This window comes from Phaethon lepturus, unplaced genomic scaffold (genome assembly GCF_000687285.1).
Source record: "Phaethon lepturus isolate BGI_N335 unplaced genomic scaffold, ASM68728v1 scaffold23397, whole genome shotgun sequence".
In the NCBI taxonomy this organism is placed as follows: Eukaryota; Metazoa; Chordata; class Aves; order Phaethontiformes; family Phaethontidae; genus Phaethon; species Phaethon lepturus.
In genome coordinates, this window is record NW_010553390.1 from 1 (window position 1) to 19,194 (window position 19,194).

At 42.2% G+C, this 19,194-nt stretch overlaps 1 protein-coding gene across 1 annotated transcript; it reads left to right on the forward strand.

Annotated features, from left to right (window-relative positions):
- Positions 1–441: 441 nt before the first annotated feature.
- RSPH1 (radial spoke head 1 homolog (Chlamydomonas)) lies at positions 442–7,533 on the forward strand (the record flags this gene model as incomplete). The annotated part of the gene is made up of 8 exons (XM_010291524.1): positions 442–555; positions 690–795; positions 1,980–2,070; positions 2,640–2,775; positions 3,082–3,153; positions 4,891–5,110; positions 5,535–5,678; positions 7,484–7,533. Coding segments are annotated over 8 exons (933 nt in total), but the record flags the coding sequence as incomplete, so codon positions are not given.
- Between the last annotated feature and the right edge of the window lie 11,661 nt (positions 7,534–19,194).

Here is a 19,194-nt window from a genome sequence, read left to right on the forward strand (position 1 = left end):
CGGGCGCCTCGGGCAGGGGTAGCGGGACAGTGCCGTCGGGGAAGGGAAGAGTGAACGTTACCGGTCACTGGGTCTTAAATACTGTATATGCCGGCCGCGCCGAGCCTGGGAGAGCTCCCGAGGCGGTTCATCGGTGGGCGCGGGAGATTCGGAAGTGGGGCTGTACCGTTTCTATTGGGACCTGCCTAACTTTCTTCACTGGACGAAAACAAGTCGTCCATACTTTCCAGTAGTGTGGCAGGAAGGGGGAAAAGCCTCTGGGTACCAGGATCAGATCAAAATGTCTGCATAAGCTGTCTGTATGCTCCAGCTGCTCCTGCAGTCTCTGATTCAAGGCGAATTGGAGCAGCTTTGAGCAAACATTTGTTTTCATCTCTCTAATGAGCTTAGATACAGTCAGGTCTAGCCCTCTTAATTTTTTTTTTCCCCACATTTGATCAGGAGTATGATGGTGAACGCAATTCAGAAGGTGAGCGACATGGACGTGGAAAAGCACATCTACCCAATGGTGATACCTATGATGGAGAGTATGAACATGGTTTCAGAAGCGGTAAGGTAAGGCAGTGACAGAAGACAGTGACAGAAGACTGTGGTTGTGCTCATATTTCAGCAGTTCTGTTAGTTTGGGCACTAGGTTGAAACAAGAATGAGAACTGACAAGTCTCTTATCTATACCAAATGTGTTTCAGGGGACCTACAGATTTAGAAATGGTGCTTGCTACACTGGAGAATATCTTCAAAACAAAAAGCATGGCTGGGGTATTTTTTTTTATCCAGATGGATCGAAATATGAAGGTAAAACACTGAACACAGTTGCAAGGATTTCTGTAACTGCAAGGGCACAGTCTTCCATCACCACCATCTCTCCCAAAAGCAAGGAGATAGTGAATTGGAGAATGGATTATTTTAAGAAGATAAATTTGCTATGAAATGTTTTCCTTTAATTCATTTTTTATTACAAGCTCTGAGAAGTGTGGGTTTTATTTACGGGGATTTATGTCAATTATTGAGAGAAGTGTGGTATTTAGTAGCTGTTTATTCTTCTCATGCCCTTCTTTCAAGTGGGGTGTTCCAAGTCCTGAGAAATATTAAGTTCTCTTTTACAAATCAGTGCAATTTTGGTAGAAGAAAATATAGTTACTTATTTCTCAATTATGATTAGAACCACAGATGTGTTCAGTATAAAGTATTTTAGGAGTTTATTAGGTCCATCCTTAAAAAACAGTCTACTGATTAGAGCACTTACTCAGGGATTGGGATGCCTCTGAATTTTGAAGAAGTTGAAACTCACACTGTTTCTCTTCCTCCAGGAGACTACCTGAAACACCCTGAGTATCAGTTAGGCTTCAAGGGACAATATTTTCCCCCTCTCCTTTCTAAGCTAGGCAAGAAAGAACATTCACATTGTGAGGACTAGAAGCAGAGAGCAAAAAGAACAGCCCAATCTTACCTTAAGGGAGCATATGCACCTGTAATTTTTTTTTTTTTAATTTCTTTTACATTTGAAGGGTAGTTAAGACACACAATGTAACATCCTTTTGAGTACCTATGCCCCCTGACTCACAGGACAATTTTAGCAAATGAGTCAAACTAAAGTAGTCTCTCTTTTTATTTGAGTGGAAATGTCACATTATCTAATGCAATTGTAATACATTGCCAAATTTAAAGATAGGAGCGGATCTTACATGGCTTCTTGTGTTCATGGTCATAATGGAGAGTGATAATGGAGACAGACCGTGATGGACAAAATGAAAGGGAGGTCAGTCAGCTGCATAAATATGTGTAGAGAGGGACAGACAAAAGAAAAAGAGCAAGGGCTTAGAATCAAGAATGGTGTAAGGAATGGTAAAGAATCACAATGGTGTCATAGCTTTCTTTTCCTTCTCTAAGAATTCATGTATGATAACTTTACAAACTGAGCCTTATATCCCACAATGAAATAAACCACACCTCACTGTTTTTATCGTATTCTCAATAAGGAGACTGGGTGAATGACCAGAGACATGGCTATGGAGAGTATACGTATGCAAATGGAGACACCTATACTGGAGAATGGTTTAACCACAATAGGTTTGTTTCATTCTTACAATGATGTTTCAAGTCACCCAATGGCATTAAAATGCAAAGGTTATTTTCAAAGCATGGCTGACTGCAGCAAATCAAGTGCTACTGCATTGTCCAAAAAGGACTGCCGTGGTTTAGCCCCAGCCGGCAACTCAGCACCACGCAACCGCTCGCTCACTCTCCCCTCCCCCAGTGGGATGAGGGAGAGAATTGGGAAAAAACTCGTGGGTTGAGATAAAAACAGTTTAATAGGACAGCAAGAGAGACGGAAACAACAATGATAACAACAATAATAATACAGACAAAAGAATGTACAAGAACAAGTGATGCCCAATACCAGTAATTGCTCACCACCCGATGATCGATAGCTTGTCCCTGAGCAGCGATTTCCACCCCCTGACTAACTCCAGTTTATGTACTGGGCATGACATTGTATGGTAGGGAATACACCTTGGCAATTTAGTCCAACTTAAGTAATTTCAACTACTTAATACAGTTTTAATACCTCAAGTATAACATCATCCTAAATTCTTAATATTCAGTAATATAAAGCCAAATTATTATTTTATCCTTAGGCATGGGCAAGGTACATATGTCTATAAAGACTCAGGATCTAAGTACGTTGGTGGTTGGGTAAATGGAAACCAGGAAGGAGAAGCTGAACTTATCCACCTAAACCATAGATTTAAGGGCAAGTTTTTGAATGGAAATGTAAGTATGCTGGAAAACTCTCTATTCACCTGAACAGTTAGCATGGAATTGCCTTAATATGATCTGTTTCCACTTAAAATAAGAAGCTAGGCTCCTGATCTTTTGTAGTATTTCTTGCACCATAAGTGTAACATAAGAAACTGAATTAATCTGTAGGACAGAATGCCAAGTTTCTTGCAACTTTGCTTTCAAATTGTATTATTATTGACTATTGTGTGAGTTCTGTGGTAAAGCATATTTTACATTTATATGCTTGGAATGTACTAACTTTGTAGTTCTGCTGACTTCTTTTGTATCTTTGTGCAGCCTGTAGGCCATGGCAAATATGTCTTTGATATTGGATGTGAACAGCATGGTGAATACATACAAGCAGAGCAGGTAAAAGAAATAGTGCAAATGATAATGAAAATCAGAGAAATCAGTAAATCAAAACTATTGCTGAGTAATCTATAAATGTCTTATAGACACTGATGTTGAAGTAGTTCTAAATAGTCAAATGCATTCTTAAGAATTAAATGAGGTTTCATTTTGCTTTTTTCTTTAGCTTCTCTACTATGTAAGCTTTGACAAGGACAAGGTGTGATTTTTGCACTACTTGCAGACAAGATTCCTTTCTGCTTAAAGTTTAGAGGAATCAGGACCTTCCCAAAACATTTGAAGTTTCAAACCACAGAAGAATGTATATGTATTTTTCTCTACATTCAGCCTGTATTCCACTTTGTTCTGAACACCAGAAAACAATGAAAAATATTTCTTCTTATATTTCTGAATTACTTGATGCTATGCATACAAATGGCAATTTCCAGCAGACTCGTGTTTTGGAAATGTGTCCCATTGTAGTCCTGGTCCTGTTAGGAGCTTAATATCCACAGCTTCTAATAATTGTAGGGAGAAGCTGGGATCAGGGCCTGCTTTTCCTTCTCCTTCATGCATGAATGTTTAGAAATGTTTCTGATTAATATGGTGCAAAACAGCTATAGAAATAAGAAATATATCTTAATATTACTGTTTTGATTTCAAGAAAATATGCCACATTTTAGCTTAGACTTTGCTACCTCATCTGACACATTAGTTTCCATTACACACTCTTTGAAAATTCTTCAATACAGCAATTCTTTCTCAAGAAAAGGACAAAATAATAATTAAAAAAATACTATCATTAGTGATAGAGATTTTCAAAATATGGACACTCTTTTGCTTTTCTGGCTAAAAGCAAGAGGTCCTCAAATTATGTGTCAGATTCATATGAGTATCCAAAGTGATGTGTGTCTAGTATCCTCAACTCAGTAATTGTTGGTTGTGCTGATTTTGGAATATTAGGCCATTGATGTGAGAGTTTAAACATGAATTTAAGAACTCAAGGTTCAGCACTTAGCTTCTGAAAATCATTACTCTCAGGAACAATAATTTTTTCTCATGTGAATGGTGTAGTGACTGTGTAAAGAAGGGACAGTGCTGTCACTAAAGTGAGATTAAATTTTGCCTCTTTGGTTTAGCTGAAGTAATTCCAGAACAAGGCCCATTAAAAAAATTAAAAGAAATTAGCTTGCAATACAGATAATGATTCCATAACTAAGACTCCTTCATATTTGGATAAAATAAAGCATGATTTTTTAAATAAAGAAGATTAAATTTCAAAAACATAAGCTTTGTGCAGTACCTTACTGCTTCCTAGATCCATTCCAAGGTCTTCCCTAAGCAAAGACTGAGGCAGAAAGGGCTGTTTTGTAACTTTGTTCCTGTGTGAGATAGACAGCATAGCATCTACCAGACAGAGCACCAGGTCTTATTTGCTGCTCTTGTACTGTAGGCAGGCACAGAAGAAGAGACATAGTTGATAGGCCTCTGTTTAAGGGAGAGACAAAACTTTACATTAAAGAAAGCAAGCTGGCAAGCATTGATCATTAGTAATAGTCAACTGACTCATCAAGGTTCAAAGTGCAGTTCTCTTCCAAGATTTACAGCTGAAGTTCCTCCACCTGTAAATACTTTAAAAGGCCATGTCGTTGCCATTTTGAGCCTGGATAAAAACGTTTTAGTACACAAAACCATCATCTTAGTTACTCTCTTAATACCTGTAAGATGAGATGCTGGATTTCATGAGTTGTCTTCTAGGATAAAGGAGAGGGGGAAGAAGAGGAGGAACCCTCGTTACTTGCTGCACCAAAATGGAAAGCATCAGAAATTACCAAATTAACACTCTGGACTCCCCATGGGGAAAACCCACCTTCTCCCAGAGAAGCCTCCCTAGTGTCAGCAGCAGCAGCAGAAGCAGTGGAAGAGCCAGCAGCAGCAGCAGCAGCAACTGAAGAGGAGAAAATACCATCAATTGCAGGTTTGTTCTGCAGGATAGCTGGAAACTCCATGCTTTGACTATCCCTTGAAACTGTGTTTTTCAGGTTTAATATCAAGTGGTATGAGAGGTTTTTTAGTGTTTTTTTTTTTTTTAATGATAATTTACCACATGTTGAATGTTAGGAATTTCCAAGTCTTTTCGTAAACTGCACAATATATATATGTCTGTTTTATCTCACATAGCATAATGAGATATAACTGTCTTGGGAAGCTTGTGAATCATTTTCGTCTATATCATGGCCCGTTATTCAAACTTGATTATAAACAGTTACAGAAGATTTTATGGGATTTCTCATGTCAGTAAAGACTTCAGAAGGAGTTAGTAGCTGCTGCATGAAAACAATGGATGAGTGCAGATTTGTAAAATTTATTTTCTTTGGTATTGCTAATCTCTCATATTTCAGTCACTGATGAGTCTGCTGACGGTAGGGATGATGAGCCTTCTCTTCATGAAGTATCCAGTGAAGTTTATAGCCCAGCAAGGGATGCAGGAGAGGAAGATGAGGGAAGCAGAGAGGAAGAAGAAAACAAAGATGAGGAGGATCAAGGTGAGGAATGGGGCATGCATGCTCATTCTTCAATTATCAATCAGGGTTTGAAATTATGTATGTCAATCAGCTGACATCATGCTGCTGCTGAGAGGTCCATTATCAAGCTGAAGAGATGCTGGGAATCTCTACCTTTAAGAAGGGGGGCAGTCCTCTATGGATGTAAACTGGTTTTGAGTAGTGAAGTTATACTGTAACAGTACAAATTAGAAGTGACACTTCTGTGCAGCATTGTCTATGCATGTACAGTTGACAGCACTTGCAGAGCTGAGTTTGTAAGTGGTTGTATTTGCAAACTTTTTTTTTTTTGGTACAAAAATGAGAATGCAGATTTCAGACCCTGGGAAATTCAGGGGGTTTTGAGCACTCCACTTTTCTCTCATGAATGGAACTGTGTATTCTTATTCTCTCAACTGAAGTTAAAAAGCAGGCAAAACAAACCTGAAGAAACAAATTTTAGGTATTGTTATGCATTATGGTTTGAGCAGTCTCTGGATGATTTGTTTCTCCTACAAACCAAAGAGATCTGAAATTCAGATGCTCAGGTTTTCTTCCAGGCAGTTCAGAAGCCTGTTTTAAACACAAAATTACTAAGAAGCAACAAAAAGATGCATCTATGTTTACTCATATTTAGCCTATAGGCCTCCACCCAATTGTGTTGTTTGTATTTATTAACATTTATAAGCTTACATATCTCATGTATGAAAACATAAGATAAATTTATCCATTTGTGAACAGTCCATTTTACAATAAAGCAAAGCACAGCACGATGCATAGGGTTCAGAAAGACTGTTAAACCATATGAAAATGCCTGGAGTTACACACTAAACATTTAGTTCAGCTCTTGGAATTTTTGTAGTTTATTTGCTCTCATTTTTTACCCAACACCTCTGAAGGTGCTCTCCTGCTTCAGGGCAGACTAGCTGATCTGGTGCATAGGACTGACATCTTACAGGATCCATGGTCTTGGATCAGATCCAGCAGAAATCTCAGCAGGTTTCCTACACAACACTGCTTTCCATCTGGAAAAAGTTCGTTGAACCTGGTTTGTCTCAAAGTCTCTTGGGCTGAAATAACAATTTTGACTGAACTTGGTTCTAATAAATTTCCTGGCCTACCACAATGAAGCAGTTCTGGTATCTCCATTGTTTTTTGTGCCTTTTTTTTTTTAAAGAAAAAGTGGACCCAAATATCTGTCAGAGACAGCACAGATGCAGATACCAATGCATGAAAACATAGGAATGTGCTGGATGTTCTCAAAGTTCCTTCCAGCTCTTTATTTCTAGAATCAAAGAGCTGGATGATTTTACACATTTTTTCAGCATAGGTTTACATAATTAATTAGGCAACATATTGCTCCCCTTGTCTTTATGTTTAGCAAGATGAAATTATACCAAGAGGAAATGATTTGAAGAAAATATGCATAGCGTGAGGAGCAGATGTAACAAAATCTGGCTTCTTGCAGTCTTGTACTCTGGCCCATTACTATAATTCCCCCCTCCACAGGAATTCCATACTCCTTGCTCCATGTTTCTTACGATACTTGTCTAAATAGGAGACATTCTTTGACTATTCCAGAGTTACATATGGGCTGGCTGGCAGTCATATGTCTGTATTGAGTCTGTCTGGCAGCTGAGAAACAACGTATAACAGTTAAATTCAACTATTGGCAGTGAAAGGCAATGGGAAAGACGACTGAGGTAGACAGCATAGTCCAAGGATTATGTTTTAGGTTACTAGGGTTACTTTCAAATATTTTATAATAAAATGCATCTCTATGTCCTGCCTTTCCTTTGCCTCCACAGGAACTACTAGTTTAGAGAATAATGAGGATGAATCGAAAGAAGCAGAGTAACTGGATGCAACTAAAGACAAAGAGACAAAAAAGGAAATTTCAGAGTGAATTATTTATTATGGTACACCTGGACTATTTTTATGAATAAAAGGCTGATTTAAGACACTTTGAATAAACATTTCTGTCACTGTTCTGTCTGAAATACGTATCTCTGAAACATTTATGATCTCAGAGTGTGCAGTCTTGTGACAACTTTCTACACTCCATGTAGCAGGTAGTCAGTTGTTGAAATCAGTATGGCATTATTCTGGTTTTATGAAGTTGGTTTAACTTTTATGAAGTTGTGTCCTCTCAAGTTTGCAGAAGCAAACTCAACCTTCTCCCACTACTGGTAGCTCTTTTCTTCCTTGAACCCTGTCTCTGGGCACAGAGACCTGGGGGTCTTGCTTGTGAAGACAAAGGCAGCATTGAGCTTCCCAGATCTATCTGTATCCCCTGACACTAGACCACCAATTACAGGCCTACACTTTCCTTGTTTATCTTTTTTATTGTTCATGTAGCTGTAGAGGCTCTTCTTGTTGACCTAAATCTCCCCTTGCCAGTTTGAACTCAGACTGAATTTTGCTTTCCTAACACACTGGTGCAGTGTTTTTACATTCTTCCTTTGTAGTCTGTTTTTGCTTCAGCTTTCATAGAATCATTTAGGTTGGAAAGGACCTTTAAGATCATCAAGTCCAACTGTTAACTGAGCACTGCCAAGTCCACCACTAAACGATGTCCCTAAGCACCACATCTACACGTCTTTTAAATACCTCCAAGGATGGTGACTCAACCACTTCCCTGGGCAGCCTATTCGAATGCCTGGCAACCCTTTCGGTGAAGAAATTTTCCCAGTATCCAATCTAAACCTCCCCTGGTGCAACTTGAGACTGTTTCTTCTTGTCCTATCGTTTGTTACTTGTGAGAAGAGATCGACAGCCACCTCACCACAACCCCCTTTCAGGTAGCTGTAGAGAGCAATAAGGTCTCCCCTCAGCCTCCTCTTCTCCAGACTGAACAACCCCAGTTCCCTCAGCCACTCCTTATAAGACTTGTTCTCCAGACCCCTCACCAGCTTCGTTGCCCTTCTCTGGACACGCTCCAGCACCTCAAGGTCCTTCTTGTAGTGAGGGGCCCAAAACAGAACACAGTATTCGAGGTGTGGCCTCACCAGTGCTGAGTACAGGGAGGCAATCACTTCCCTACTCCTGCTGGCCACACTATTTCTGATACAAAATCTAGTATATTCTGCATATTACTATTTATTCAATGTATTCTGTATATTACTACTTTTTTCTGTGTTGCAGCTCAGCCTCAAGTTTCTTGCTTACCTTGTAGACTTCCTCAAGCTCTTTAAAGGGGACTGTCAACTGATCAGAGTGAGGAAGTGGATCTGTTACAAATTCCCAACACTATGCCACACTTAATACCCTTGCTGTTCCACAAGCTCTCAACCAGCATGTCGTCCATAGTATAAAAGAGCTTCATGCATTCAAGCTACTTCTTCACACAGAGGGAAACTCTCCCCCTCGTCTTCCTTTTCTGTCTTTACTAACAAGTCCTTTATTCACTGGAGAGCTCCAGCTGTGTGAGCTATCCCACCATGTTTCCGTTTTTCCAAGGATGTCACAGTTCTGCATCTGCACAGAGAGCAGTTCCTAGTTCCTCCTTTTTGTTTCCCAGGTGGGATCCATTTGTATACATATACTTAAGGTAGGCTCTCTTTTGGCTTGTTCTGTCTCGCCCTTCCTCCCATCACCCTGCCCCATTTACTTATCACCCCTGAACTCCATTCCTCCACTTAGTGTAACCAGTTATCACCATCTTCCAAGGTATCAAGTTTTAAGTCTCTCCTCACCAGATTTACAAACCTGTTGGCAAAGATACTCTTACCCCACTTTGTTAGATCTCCTTGTTCCTCCAAGAGCGACCCATGCTCATGAAAGCCAAAGCACCACTTATGGCAACAGCCGTGTGACCAGTTGTTACCTGTCAGGATTATGTCTCCTCCTACCTGACCTCTTTCCATGGAGGATCAAGGGGTCATCCTGTGGGTTTCCATGTCCTTTGCCACGCAGAATCCTGCAGTTACTCTTGTTTTGCTCCAGGTGTCCCTCAACAGGATCACTGATGGTCACACAGATAAGCAATGAGGAGTAACAGTCCAGGACTGGATGAACCTTAGCCATTTCTCTACAACACCCAGTACCTGGTCATCTACTAAACAGCAAACCTCCCACAGCAGTACGTCTGACCACCAGACAGATTCCTTTACTCCCTACAGAAGCGGATCTCCAGCTTCTACCACTTGAAGCTTCCCTTAACAGCATCTGTTCCCCTCCCATGGCTATTCAGGTTCAATACCAACTCTCTGCATTCAGGTCTGAGCAGGGAGGAGGAACATTTCTCATGATGCCAGAAGTCATGAACTTCAACAACCTCCCTCAGGGGAGTCCCCATCCACCCCTCCACCCAGCACAGCCCCTAGACATTCCTCCACCTCAGGCTCCCACCCCTGTGGAGAGCCTGCCGGTATCCCATTTACCCTGCTCAATCAGTCTGCACACCTCCTGCTGCAGGACCTTGGATACACAGCACCTGGAGCACGACACACCTCCCACAGGGGAGGACCCCATCAACCACAGCCCCAGTGAGGCACCTGGACACAACGTCCCCCTGCCCAAGCCCTGCCTAGGCTGTCACCACGGACGTGCCAAGGGTACCTTCTTCACTGGTGCAGGAGATCAGGCCCAGTAGCTCATCAACACTGGTGTCCCACACTGTTTGGAGAAGAGTTTCTGCTTTTCCCCAACACCCACACAAGTTACCAAAGGCTCTGCTTGCTGTATTCCCACCTCCCAGCTACATGAGCATCCCTACACAGCAGACAAAAACCAGCCCAGCACCCCCTAATTAGCGGGCAGTTAATTAGTGAACATGCAGCTCCTTTTAAATTGAGAACCTGTCAGTCAGGAAGCAGCCAGCAGGAGACAGCAGCTGCAGAAGGCCCCTGGAAGCTACCAGAATCAAATGGCACTATATAAATAGTAAGTTAAAAGTACAGAGCAAGGCAGAGTTGCACGAAGTATTGTACAAGCACTAAATGCTGCAGGCAGACCTTGTCTCCTCTTCTGCAGGTGAATAAAGCTGCTCTGAAACATTTTTTTCTGATAATATGTAAGCGATACCTTAACTATTAACGTATGTATCTGTCTGACTTTGGTTCTCTCATACAGCGGGAGTATTGGGATGAATACTGATGGGCCTAGAGCCTGAGGTAGAGAGTCGCTAGCCAGTAGTAGTTTGCTTTATGAAGTAAAATAACTGCTTTTGGACCAGTTGGGATAAGAGATGTTGTACATTTTCTTATTCTTCACCTCAGACCTGTAAATCTATACTAAAATTTTAGTTTAGGGGAAAAAGAGAAAACATTTTAACAAGTTCATTTTCTCTACAACTCACAATTTCAGCAAAGATATGTCCAAAAGTTTGAAAGTTAGTGATAAAAATGGATTAACAGAAAGTGAAGGTAAGGAAAAGAATCATATGAAATAAATAGAGTTTATTACTTCTTCCTTTGCAATCTTTCTTCTATCAGAAATGTCATAGTGAGAAAATTCCTATTTTACATGTCATTTTGTTTGCAATTTCGTTTCACATGGATGTGAATTCAGTGAGCGTTTTCTAGAGGTGGTTATCTTTTCCTCTCTTTGCTTTCTTTGGCAAAGAGAAGTGCTGCATTTCCATTATTACTGTAGCTAGATCAAAGCAAACTTGGCTTAATAATGTTGGGTTTTTTTGTCTTTTTATAAAAAACTAAAAATCATTAGTTTACTTGTGAGTTTTTAATATATTCTACTGTAAATTTGAGAAATATCCACACAACATATTTCCCAACTCAATCCCATTTTAAAGTAGTCTTCAGGTCAAGCTGAGTTCTTTCTTGGATAATTTGTATTACCTTTTTGCCTTGCAGCACTGTACTGTTTATTAGTACATGAGTGACCTCCAGTGGTATCCTGGAAAAAACCCCAACCATCCTGTCTGGAATACAATCAAGGAAAACTAAGAACATAGAATAGTTTGGGTTGGAAGGGACCTTTAAAGGCCATCTAGTCCAACCCCCCTGCAATGAGCAGGGACATCTTCAACCAGATCAGGTTGCTCAGAGCCCCATCCAACCTGGGCTTGGTATATCAATGACATGTAAGACATTATGAGTTTGAGGTTAAGAGTCAGTAATTTTCTCCCACGGATAAAGCTGTGTATGAAAAAAATGGTGCTGAGAGTATCTGTGCTCCACATATGCTAGAAAAACTTCAGGAAACCCTATTATATGTGACTTGCAGAGCTACTTCTTCCCAGAGATGGGACTTTTGGTCACAAGAGTTCATTGCAGCTAAATGAAGCACTTGGGGTTTTCACCTTCTTCTCACACCAAAAAGGTCTTGGAGTTCACCTATTCCCACCTGAAAATGCAACTGTTTTAAGCCACTTCAGAGAGAGGTCCCTTTTACATTCACAGATGATAAAGGAGCAAAGACCCGTTTGAGCTGTTACATAAAGCAGGCTTTTCCCTCTTTCATCCTCTTCACCCTAAGGAAATTTAAGCCATTTTCCAGAGTGCTATGCGTGCAAGACATAAGAACCATCCCTTCTGTCAAATTTTATGAGTCCTCACTTCCTGCAAGTTTGAGGGGCTGCAGAAGGGAAATCTTGCAGTATTGGGGCCTTTTCTCTCCTAAAAGGCTTCACATGGAGTGGAACATGAGTGAACATCATTCCTCTTTCCTAGGACGGTTGTACTGGAGGAGTTCCAGCAGGCTGTCTTCCCCCCCACTTTCAAAGGCCAATAAATTTGTTATATACTGTAAGGTAGGTTTTTTTAAACTGGCCACGTACTTTTCAAACTTGTTCAGCCTGGAGACTTTTACCAAATTAGAAGTAATGTCAGAAACCAAATGTCAGGGGAAGAAAACAGGTTAAGAAGGCATGAAATTGCTTTTGTACTTGATTCAACAACTTCCCCCTGCACGCGTCTGTCGTGGCTTAGCCCCAGTAGGCAGCTAAGCCCCACGCAGTGGGATGGGGGAGAGGATCAGGGAGATTCTCCTTCTTTGTTCACCTTTCATTGCTGAGCACAACATCATATGGTCTGGGGTCATATCCTTTGGTCAGCTGGGGTCAGCTGTCCCAGCTGTGTCCCCTCCCAGCTCTCATGCACCCCCAGCCTGCTCGCTGGCCGGCCAGCGTGAGACAAAGAAAAGGCCTCGACTCTGTGTAATCACTGCTCAGCACTAGCTAAAACATTCCTGTGTTATCAATCAATCAGCACTGTTTTGGTCACAAATCCAAAACATGGCACCACACAAGAGACTATGAAGAAAATTAACTCCATCCCAGCCAAAACCAGTACAGTATCCCAAAAGATGACATCCCTTGAAAGGGCCTTTTGCAGCCCGCTTTCTTCAGCCTGTAGGCCCAGCAAAGAGATTATCTGTAATCTGCTTCTCCGTGACGAGAGTACCTCTCTCTCCGGCTGCGACACGGGCGCGACGATCTCTGCACGAAGCGCCGCTGAGCCCTGCGGGCAAGTGAAGGAGCAACGACAGCGCGGATGCAGGTGTCTGTGCATTTCAGCCCCGCAGAAGAACACAGAGAGCCGCAGAGTCTGGAGCTTTATTGCGTACATAAAGCAGGAAACAAAGCCGTGAAAGAGATTGTCATGTGTGTTCCTTATTTTTCTGCCTGGAATGCACAGCTTGGCTCCTCTTGTGGAGGCGAGCGAGCGTTTGCGATTCATTTGCCAACCCACGCAATCACAGAGGTTTTCACTGGCAGAGGTATTTCCACGAAGGACTCTTCAAAGGTGGGTTTTTTTTAAATAGCACAGTCAGTCGCATGTGCTGGAGCAGTTTCTGAACTATCCCCAAGTGCAGTGATGTACCACATGGTTTTAAACTGAACAGCACAGTGTGTCGTAAATTAACAACTTCCTGACACAAGTTCTGCGAGACCACAAAGCCCCATTTCTTAAGCAGATCTAGCCTGCTGTTTTTCATAAAGACTGACGCTTTAGCAAGGTTCTTTTGAGTAAGGTGGTACTGGACAATAGGTTATATTGCGTATGCTTTCCATTCTGTGTATTATTTATTCAGCTTTCTAGCCCACAGGCCGCAAGAGAAACATGGCAGAACACCTGGGAAATGATATCTTAGTATCAGACAAATTTAGGGACAACTGAGCTTTAAAAGACAGGAATAAAGTAATTTTATTTTAAAAATGTTCTGTCTAAATTTGATTAATGTCTTTTCATAAACAGATTTGCAACAGAAATCCCTGCTGTGAAGCATATGTGTGTTAGTAGCACCTCTATGCGCTTCCCTCTGCCAACCCAGCAGTATCTGAACAGCAAAATGCTAGAGATTTAGGCCCCGGTTTTCCAAACACTTGATTCCACAAATAGTTCCCTTAAGGAGGCACTTTCAGGTGGATCAGGTTAAATGCTTTTAACAATATGGTTTTGTTTTTATTCCTTGCTCCTAGGTAGGAAATGCTGGCTCCTGGGTATCCTCACCAAGAACTCAGGAAGCTCAGGGAGATCCCATTTGGAGGTTTTACACAGTTTTTCTCCAAGTTTTTCTTCTAAACAGGTGTTAGAATCAAGAGGCCTGAAATGCTCTCCAGACCCTTTGTGATCTCCACAAAAAACTGGATTGTAAAATTAAGTGATTCACTAACTTGTCCTATTCCCCATAGTACAATCTTTCATTTGTTCAAAGCTTTCGTGCTGTTCTCAAGTTCAAAGAGTCATGAACATTTTAATTTTTAATCACCCATTAAAGAAAGCACAAAAAGATCAAGACCAGAGCCGTACATCCTTCTGAACTCACAATAAAGAAAGAGCTGCATACAGTCTTTTAAAAAATTTTACTTTTGTTTTGGAGCATTTCAATAACAAAGCTCTCAGAAGACAGTCAAAAATCTACTCAACTGCTTTAGTCCCTGCCTGATGATTTAAAATTCTGCAAAGTGAATAGAAGTAACTACTGTTCTGAGTCAGCAGAACTGCACATACGCCTTGCACCAGTAGCAATCCTGGCCCAAGGAAAAAGCTTTGGAAAAATCAGGAACAAAACATTCATAGCATTTTTTCGTCTTTTCAGCTTTTCATTAGAACTGGACTCAAGTGTCTCTCCAAGCAGTTCTGCCTAAAAGTAGTCCCAAACATTATTATACATGTCTATGTTACTATTCTTTCAAAGTCTATGCAAGGAGCATTCTTGTGTGAAAAAATGCTGCTCCTCTTCCCTCAATCACACCGGAAGATCTTATTTTGTCATGTAAAGCTGAGGTTGTGTTTTCCCACAAGGTGTCACCATAGATTAACTTCACTGCAAGTCTTTATCAAAAAAATTTATATTTTCAGTTTTTAAGATATAAACAAAACATTCAGATTCTCCAGGTAGTACTAAAAACATCGATTAAAGTACATAACTTTGCAACGAAACAGATCCACTTAAAGAAAATTGCAATGGAGTAAAACAACATCTATTTTTTGAAGTTGCATAAAAAAATCAAGAAACTAGAAAAGAATTTCCTATTTCTTTTGCTTACTACAAAAACAACTTTGAAACTTCCAAGGACATTTTCTTCATTTCAGCTGTGTTCAGCGATTAGTTTCATATTATGAACACACCACACTAGGAATTATCTCTCTTTCCTAGGCATTAGATTTTACAACTCAGAACCCTTGTATGTTAAAGATATAATTTCAGCTCTGATCCTAAAAGGTGTTCTTTAGAGGTGAACCTGTGCTCGCATGGGGTCCCAGGAAAGCCAAAAGCTGGGTCCTTGTGAGTAGAAGTGCTTGTCCTTGCCCTTTTGTTATTAAGACTGAGGTACAGTTTCAATGACATGCTGTTTCTGCTCCCTGTTCTTTCTGTTCAATTGATTTGAATGGTAGAAATAAAGAAATATTTATAAGTTAAAGACAGTAGTTTTGCAACTAAGCATTCGTCCTCACCTGCTTAGCACTGCAGTGTCTGGATTAGAAACCACCACAAGAGAAATATTTAAGTCCCCAAACCCTTTTTCCCACGTGCTCTGAAGTTTAATTCATTGCATTCACTGAAGTAAAATTCATTGGAGTGCGTAGGTACTGGGGGAAAAAAAAGCATATTGGGATTTTGATTCAAGTGCCTTAGCAATCTGCCGATTAAGCGTATTTAGTTTGCAAATAGTGTTGTTCATGCTCTGTGGGTCTTTTGATTACATGCCGGGTAATCAAAAGGTAATTTTGGGTAAGCTGGTTGAACCCTACCCCATGCCCCCACCTATAAGGAAGGTCCCACCGGGCAAGAGGCTCTTCCCTCCGCCGTGTCCGTCTCCCCTCTCAACCCCACCTCTAGGGCAGCCTGCACATATTCATTTTGGATAGGAACTTGGTGGACAATAGCAGGGTTAGAGTGTTGTAAACGGGCTTTTAGTAACATTATTTCTGCAGGCCAAAAGGAGTGAAAAGTAAAGAGAAGTATTTCATTGCTGTGTTGCACACGGTGGCAAAGGAGATGATGCTGTTCTTACAGGTTGCTTTTCACAACAGACCCACCCTGACAACACTTCTGATGCTGTTGGTTGAAGGGAGAGATGTAATTTGGTGCTTTATTTTGGTGTTTTAACAGAAAACCCGGATTCTTCACCTGAACTGGTATTTGCAACACAATCTAGGATTAATATATAAGAATATTATGGGGAAAAAAAACTTTATTACTAAAAAGATAGGGAAAGTTTCTCATGAAAGAACTTGAAATTTTATGCCAATAATGCTTTAAAAATGACCAGTCTTTTAATGGCTTTGAAGACTCCTGTTCCTGAAGGAAGTTTCCCTTTTCTCTTTCTCGTCAGAGAAACTCCATATCCCGCAGGCAGGTGCGTTGCGTAACGGGGAGAGCACAGGTCTCACCTGCCTCTCCGTACCTGCTCCTGGCTCCGTCCCCGGGCGGGCAGTGGGCCATCATGCCCCGCTCTCCGGGATGTCGTTTGAGCAGCAGGCATTTTCCCTTCCCACGTGAACCTGGAGCACCACCATTGCTCCCACCCACCCTTATCCTCACCCGGGCTTTTGTTTCGCCCCAACCAGCATCTGTGCCTGGGCCACCGAGATCAAGACCTCCCCTTATGCAATATACTTGCATGGACATGTGCCCCGCTGGAGAAGAAAGGCACTCCCCGTGACTCGCCTGTGTTTCTTCTCATGTGGAGAGGAGGGATCAGTCCCAAGGCTGGAGCAACTCAAAAGGCTGAAAGCAGATCGGCTGAAACCTGGGGCACAGACTGCAAAAGCTGTCTCAAAAGGCAACTTTTCGGAGGTGAGGGGCAACAGTAGTATGGACCATGACAAGTACAGCTGCTACCATGTGTTAGACCAGAGCCAGGACCCTGTCCAGAGGCTGTATCCCTACTGAAAGCTTGACCCAGAAACACACACCAATGCCTGCACAGCCCTGGCATGGCCCACCCCCAGGCCCTGGTCAGAGCTGAGACCACCTTTCACATGGGGGTTTCAGTCTGGGGCAACAGCTTCTCAGATGACATCTGTCTTAGAGCTTGAAATTGCTTGATGAAATCGGGGAAAATCACAGCAAAAGCAACAGCGTTCACAGGGAGGAAAGCCCCATGGGAGGACGTGAGGTGGGAGCTGGCTCCTCTGCAGGCATTGAGCTCAAACCTCCCGGGAGCGACCAGAAGTGTGCCATGCCTGGGGCTGGGTCCTTGCCCCATGCCACCCCCATTGCCCCGCTGCCCCCACCGTTCCTCCCTCCCTTCCCACTTGGACAAGTTCCTTGGTCAGTAAACAGGGCACCCAAAGGGGCCGCTTGTCACCAACAGAGGGTCGGGCTTGCCCCCACAGCCGGGGCTGAGCCCCGCCCGAGGGAGCGGGTGGTGCGGTGGGAGACCCTTGCTGGCTGCCGCCGGCATGGCTGAGTGCAAGGTGGAGACGTCGCTCCCTCCTGCACCACCTTGCTCTTCCCCTACGTGCTGATCTTCTTGTGCAGCCCTTTCTCAGCCAGACCTCTCACTCGCAGCCCTCGCTGACGACTGCGAGCCTCGCCACTGCCTTCAGGGCTCAGTGCAAAACGGTCCCTCACCACACCTGCCCCACTAAGCCGACAGCAAGTGCGTGACGGGGTGAGATGCAGAGAAGTAACCAAACCATGGTCTCCTCAGTGCTGCAGTGGCACCCTGCTCCCTCCGAGCAAGAAGAAGCCGTGGTGATACTTGGGGTTTTTACCTTTTTCTGGGGCTGCATCTGTAGCCATCCATCTCATGTGCTTGGGCTGCAACCAGTGATGCAGTCCTATACCCTTCCTTGCATCGCTTGCTAGCTGAAGAGCTTCTGTCTTGGCTCTGGGGCATTAGATTTTCACTTTGAAATTACAGTTCTGTTAGAAAAGCTAGAGCTCAAGCAGCTTCACCAGAGCTGGAAAGTCAAAATGAATCATTTCAGGTGCAAAACTGAGATGCAAAATCTCCACACCCATGGACAAGGGTGGTTGTCAGATGGCTCTCAGCTTCAAAGCCTGAATGTTGGATGGGCTGTAACCCTGAGGTTAAAGGTATGCATGCAGAGAGATGTCAAGAAGGAGCATGGAAATGAAGAGTGAAAATGAAAATGCTTTTGGTTGTACTAAGAAAGAAAAAGAAACCTCAATTTTTTCCTCTCATTGAAAGAAACACTTGTGCTTTCCCAGAGGTAGTCATCTGAGAGGATAAGTAGAAAGGAAAATTAAAAAGGAAACGTGACTTTGTGGAAAGGCATGTTCCTCTGTGTGTGTAAAACTTTGGGGCTACATTTCCTTGACCAAACAAATAATCAAGAAAAGAGCTACAGAGACCTTTTGGGTGACCTGTCTGATAGATGTGTCCCCATTTATACAATTTGGCACAAAACAGCAAAAAGCAAAGCTGTTGTCCTGCAAGTGCCATTTCAGGAAGTGTTCAGCAGATAGAGTTGCTCATGACACTGTTTCATCACCAGTAGAATAATGCAGGACATCTTTCTTTGTGCCAGCAACAGTAAAGCAATCAGCTCCGTTTTCTTCAAGAAGGAATCATTCAGTCCCTTTTGCAATATGGATGACTCAGGAATTAAATAGTGTAGGATTTGCTCTCATGGAACTGGCGAAGTGAACAGGAAACCCCGTGGCTTTAGGTAGAGCTGGTCTCCTCTTTGGGTAGGAGGTGACTTTTTTTCAGTCCCAATTTCTCTTCTTGTCTGAAAATATCCAAGTGCATGAAAGAAAGCAATTCTTACTGGATGTATTTTGTTCTTGGAAAATGCAACGTTGTCTACTTTAATGCCTTTGGCAGTGGAATTTATAATCAGGTAGTTCTGTATTTATTAAACATTGGTACTCTCAGGAAAGGTTAAAAGGTACTTTCTTCACCCCCAAAAGAGTTATTGCTCACTTGTACACCAGTTCCTAGGTTACTTCTGCTCAGCCACCGGAATTAAAAACAAAATTCAGGCACCAAACTTGGAAGTGTTTTTCTGTGCTTTGACAACTCAGAGAGGGTAATTCCCACCCTCTGTATGTCTTCTGGATGAATCACTGGACTCTGCTGAACTATAATCCGTCTTTGGCTCATTTTTGACAACTGAAAGGCAGAGCTGGCCTT